Source organism: Pterocles gutturalis, unplaced genomic scaffold (assembly GCF_000699245.1).
Source record: "Pterocles gutturalis isolate BGI_N339 unplaced genomic scaffold, ASM69924v1 scaffold20418, whole genome shotgun sequence".
Taxonomy (NCBI): Eukaryota; Metazoa; Chordata; class Aves; order Pterocliformes; family Pteroclidae; genus Pterocles; species Pterocles gutturalis.
The window spans coordinates 1-5,664 of NW_010123521.1; the positions used below are offsets into that span (position 1 = coordinate 1).

Consider the following 5,664-nt stretch of genomic DNA (forward strand, 5'->3'; position numbering starts at 1 on the left):
CAAGTGGCCCCATAAACCCAGTTCGGGCAGGAACGGACCTGCTGCGCCCCGTCACCTCCTGCGCTGACACCCTGACGACACCAGCAGCGCCAAGCGTGCCGCCACGTGCCCCTGACCTGCCTGTCGCTGCCTTCGTCACTTCGTCGCTCTGATCCTGACTTTTGCTCCTACTCCTGCCAAAAACAGAAACAAATTGTTGCCGCTGCTGAAGCAGGCACGCCAGCAAACAAATGTATTAGTAAAAAACTCTTGTTTGCTGGGGTTTGAATAAACTTATAGAAGAGAATAAGCGTCGCAAAGTCAATTACAATAACAGCTGGATAGAAGCTAATCAGCTCAGCTCTCGCCAGCAGGATGAGATCAGCTATAACTTCCTATCCAAACTTTACAATTAGTGAATTTGATGATTGCCATTAGAATCGCCTGTACGATTACTCCATTATAGAAACCATTTTTAATTAATAGTTAACTAGCAAATCTCAATGCCTATCTCGTTCAAAGTCCACCTTAAAGCCATGCGGGAATTTACAGTTCTGTCATGGAAACTAATTGTAACCCGCTGAGCCAAAATTCTTACATCCAGCTGCTAGAGCAGCAGCAGCCGCCAGCCACGAGCTTGGTGATCTCACGATGCATCGCCCGACGGAACAAGGCCCCAGGCACCTCCTCCTGGGGTGAGACCTGGCTGGGGTCCCACCTCCTGGGGGGACATGGCAGCTGCCCAAAGGTGTTTGCCAGACTGCGCCCACCGCAGCTGGGCAGAAAGAGGAGAATACGAGAGTTCTCCAGGATTTGCTGAGGTCGAGGTGCTGATCTTTTGTCATTTGGGTTTTTTTCTGGTAGGAGATGATATTTCAGAAATAGTTTTTGGAAAGCAATTGCACTCGATGCTGTAGTAATCTTAAAATTGCCTGTAGTGCAAGATTAATACATATGTAGCAGAAAGGGTTCATCACTGTAAACAGAGTCCCTATTAAAACTGAATTGCAGTGTGAGGCTTGTCTAGCGAGATGGGAGCACTCCATTTTCCCGCTGCCATGACGGCTTCACCTGTCTGCCAGGTGAGGGTCATAATTTTTCCCCTGTTGTGGCTGGCGTTCAGTGCATTAATCTGTTGTTTCATTCCTTTTCTGAAGCTGGCAGACTTGTTGCAGTGGTACGCAGCCACCTTCAGAGACCCCGTGATGCTGCAGCCCCCCGAGTGGTTTCAGGCGTTTGTATGGTGCGAGGCCATCTTGCAGCTGCCGTTCTTCCCCATCGCCGGCTACGCCTTCTTAAAGGGTTGGTAGGAAACAAGTGTAAGAGTACGTCCTCTGCGGCGTTTCTGCACAACACTTGCTTTCTGTACAGCAGAGAACTTACCAGTTTGAAGCAATTACAGGGATGAACCCCATGGAGGGCTGAACCATTGTCGTGGCAAGTTTTAGCTGAGAAAGCAGCACAGAACAAGGCCTGTCAGAAACAAAAACCGTGACTGCGGGCCCTTTGCCACTGCAGCCACGCGTATGCAACCAGCACCAATGTTTGACATCTAGCACGGTCCCAAGGTCTGGGTCAAGCCCGGGTACTCACTTTGTACTTTAAAACTTTCACGATCACACCATCGTTCCACATTTCCATAAAGGCAGCTCATTTTCCTGGGTTGCTACTAGCACCTGGTTTTCTCTGCTGCCCGTGTGATATGACTTTGTGGCTCACCCTGTCAGAGACACAGTAGTTAATGCTCTGTTCATTTAAAAGATGATGAATTCTGCTCATTTCAGAATACTTAAATATCATTTCCTTTTTGCTCCTATACAGGCGGCTGCAAATGGATAAGGACTCCTGCAATTATCTACTCCACCCACGTAGCTACAACTCTGCTTCCCATCCTCGCGCATATCCTGTTTCATGATTTCTCAGCGTCTGAGCATTTGGGACCTCGGAGCCAGCGCGAGCGCCTCGCCCTGTTCTCTGTCTACGTGCCGTACCTGCTGATCCCACTGCTGATCCTCTACACCATGCTCTGCAACCCCCACTACACCCACGCGGAGAAGAGGAAAAGGAAGTAGTCCGTCCCCTACGACAGCTGTAAGCACAAGGCTCGGACTGGTTGGGATTCGGACCCTGTGCTGATGTCGTCCTCGGGACAAACACCTGCCTCGTGCTGGGCTGCAACAGCTCCTGTGAGAGAAGCGTGAAGTGGTTTGAGGTCCCAGCTCTCTTGCAATCACCAGGAGCTCTGGCAGAGGCCTGCATGAGCGATTCCACGTGGCTCTGGGCACAGGCAGGTGACGGGACCTCACACCTCTCCCACTGCCATACATCTGTAACAGGAAAATGAATTTTAACCATTTGATGGGTAACTGTGTGATGGGCAGGGGGGGAACTCCAGATGATACTTTTCTTTCAACTTCCCTTTTTCCAAGATAATCGTTAGAAGACCCTGTAGGTGAGAAGTTTGTCTTCCAAGAGCCTGTTCTGCAAAATCCGTAACTGATTATAGAGATCGCAAAGCTCTGTTTTAGAAGCATTTCTAATCATATAATGATTCTTAATTTCCTCACCCCTTCCTTTGCTTCAGTTTTGATTTAATTGTAAATGTCTGATCAGTGACGAATGTGACAAAATCTGGATTTATGAATGCTTGAAGTAAACTTTGTTTGGCAATGAGGCATCCTTCCTTGAGGATTTTAACATACTTCAGCAATTGTAAACAAGGATTTTTTAAATTTCTGTCTTCCATGGAATCACTTCTAGTATGGAAATAAATAACTAAAGGCATTAAACTGCATTTACTCTTCTTAAGGGAATGACTAAAAGCGAACATGAGATCATAGATAGTTGACACAGTAAATATATGCATAAGATACCGTAAATAAAACCTACTACTGATAGAAATTCTGGGGTGGTTGGGGTTGGGTTGTTTAGGTTTGTTTTAAGTTCTCAATCTGAATCAAACTTGGGAGACTTGTGTAAAATCACAGGTCACCCAGAGGCTTTTCAGTCACGGCTTGTAGATTTCAGGACTTCGCTGGTATAAAATTTAAGCCTTCCCCCGGCGGTGAAAAGGCCATTTCCAGATTCGTTTGTCTAAAGAGAGGCACAAAATGCACCTGTGTGCACTTCAGCACGAGGCTTGATTTTAGATCACGGGCGCGCAGATTCTAACTGTCACATTCATATTTGCATGTACTCCCGGTGTCACCGGGCACACAGAACGGTTTATCTCCTCAGTCTGCAGTTCTACCACTCACATAATGCTCTCAAAAGAATTCTACTCTGATGTTACCTACCTGGGCATGGTTTGAAGTTGTTAATTCTGCCGTAGTTTCTGCTTTTTTGTGAGTCTAATTGATCCATTCTGTTAATCAGAATTTTCTGGGGTTTTTCCTAATCCCATAGAAAAAATATTCTGGTCAATATTGATAAAAGTTACTGCTGCTTGTGTCTGTACAGACCCAAAGAATCCTACATACCGGAAAGCCGTTATGACTAGCTCAAAAATAACATAGCAGAAGCAAATAATTCTGGTATATCCAGAAGGTCTGAAAACAATAATTTATTTCCTGATTTCTTTGAAAGAGCTGTACATTTCCAAAAGGGAGAGACATAATATAGCAACAGTAGTATTAATTCAACTATAATTTGAATTAGAACTACTGACTGTAGAAAACTTTTATAAAATCAAAAGGACAGAACAGCCTTTACATCTGTTAGAAAGCCCTCCTTATTGCCACGTTTAGTGTAATTCACACTGAATTAAAAGACACTTCCATTTGTACAAACCATCTCTTCATTCATACACAGTGAAAAATTGCATATTTTGGAAATTCTCAACAGTCTGGAATGGTCAAGTCTCCGAGTTAGTTTGTTTCCATCTTAAAATCCTCTATTTCTGAAAAATGAATTGGTCGATGAATTCGTTCTGGTCTGCTTCAATTTTACACAGGGTCTCGTACTCTACTCGGTATCTGGAAGAAAAAACAAACAGTTACCAGCTGCACGCAGCCCGTGTTGGATGGTTCAGTACAACATGCACTGGTCTGCGTTGAAGGACAGTTACGCGTGAGTCATCTGGAAAGCAGCAGCTGCATGAGTTGGACTCTGCAGTTCTAAAGTGCCGTCACAGGTCGGACACGCGCCCGCAATTACAGTTTTATTGACTTCTTCCGCTGTGCGATCTCATGCTGCCTCTGTTTATTGAGCCACAAAGTCACAAGAGAGGAACCTTCCTTTGACGAGCAGCAGGCAGGGCCACAGGTGAACTCGGGGCTTGTGGCCCTGTGCCGTTCCCCGTGAGCTCTGTGCAGGACACGCCTTCGCTGCAGCTGGACCCTCTGAACCAGCCCAGCACAGACGGCGAGAGGGACCTTCCGGCCTCTGTAATGCCCCAGAAGCGTTTAACAGAAAGCTCACCTTTCCAGCTGCATCTTCTTCTCAGCTATCAAAGCCTGAAGCTGCTGTTCCTGAGCTTCTCTTTGCTTGGCTATAGACTTCAGCAAATTTCGTGCACCGATGGCCTGCCAAAAGAGCACTCAGTGATGTAGCTGTATTGGGATGTTTTTTAACCCCTTTCACTACTAGCAGTGTTTCATCCACGTGAACAGTAAAGGAGGGTGACAGCTGAACACTGGGTGGTTGGTGGAACAGCAGCCAGCCCCTGGAGAGGCTGGGCAGGTTACAGCATTTGGGATTGCCTTCCAACTCCAGAAACAAAAGTCACTGACTCCTCTGGAAACACAAACTGATCACTGGTGACTGGGACAGACAAGCTCTAGTTATAATTTTTTCCCCAGAACAAATAAGGAAAATAGTAATAACCTACAATTGTGCTAAAGATTAATTTCGATTTCCACAGTAACGTAAAAAACCCACACGACTTGGTGACACAAAGAGAAAAGGTCAAAGGTAGTTCTAGAGCCATTCACTGCTCTGATCTTTAGAAAGCCCTCCTCCTCCTCACAGAGCCTCTCCTGCCTCTTGAGGATGAAATTCTACTAGTAGAAGGAGTGATTAAAAAACCACGTGTTCTGTTTATGTGCAAATACACAGACAAGCAGGAACAACGGGACTATGGAGTGCAGGAGTAGCTGTGACACTCTGAGCGTGCCTGTCAAGTCTTCCAGAGCCATTAAAAAGGCCCGTGCTTTCCTATGGCACAGACAGACGTTCACTACACAGAAATGTCTGTACAATACCAACAGAAAGAGATTGCTTATGCTTGAGAAGGAGGAAGGGAGAGAGCTGGTTTTTCATGCACAGTACAGAGCACCTGACAAGCCAGTAATTGCACAGTACCTTCATCTTCTCACTTTCAGCAGCTTTTGCCAGTTGATCAACAAGTTCTATTAAGCCACCCACTATTTTCTGAAATTCTACTATTTCTGCAAAGAAAAACAATTGTCAAGTAATATTCAGAGCACCCCTAAGGAAGATGAATGCTACCACTACATGCTGTAACTTTCAGCTGCGGCTTTGAGAATTTACTGTAAGCAAGTACATGTTAACAGGCTATACAAAGGGAAAGAAAAGACAAAACTCCTGAAGTGCGGAAGAGAGTCCTCCCAGCCCTCTCCAGGCCCCCGAGGAGCGCTCAGCCAGGCCTGCAGGGGCCTGGGCCCCTCGTCAGAACCCAGCGCTGGCCGGGCGGGGGGCTGGTCCCGGGGTCACTCACTGTCCAGG

General features: G+C 46.3%; 2 protein-coding genes across 2 annotated transcripts; one reads left to right on the forward strand and one right to left on the reverse strand.

The window, feature by feature from the left end:
• The first annotated feature begins 1,037 nt into the window (after positions 1–1,037).
• TMEM97 (transmembrane protein 97) lies at positions 1,038–2,051 on the forward strand. Its single transcript, XM_010077944.1, has 3 exons — positions 1,038–1,061; positions 1,137–1,281; positions 1,801–2,051. The coding sequence occupies exons 1-3, from the start codon at positions 1,038–1,040 to the stop codon at positions 2,049–2,051; spliced, it is 420 nt and encodes a 139-aa protein (XP_010076246.1).
• A 1,471-nt stretch (positions 2,052–3,522) lies between these two features.
• IFT20 (intraflagellar transport 20) lies at positions 3,523–5,366 on the reverse strand (the record flags this gene model as incomplete). The annotated part of the gene is made up of 3 exons (XM_010077945.1): positions 3,523–3,953; positions 4,399–4,502; positions 5,281–5,366. Coding segments are annotated over 3 exons (272 nt in total), but the record flags the coding sequence as incomplete, so codon positions are not given.
• Between the last annotated feature and the right edge of the window lie 298 nt (positions 5,367–5,664).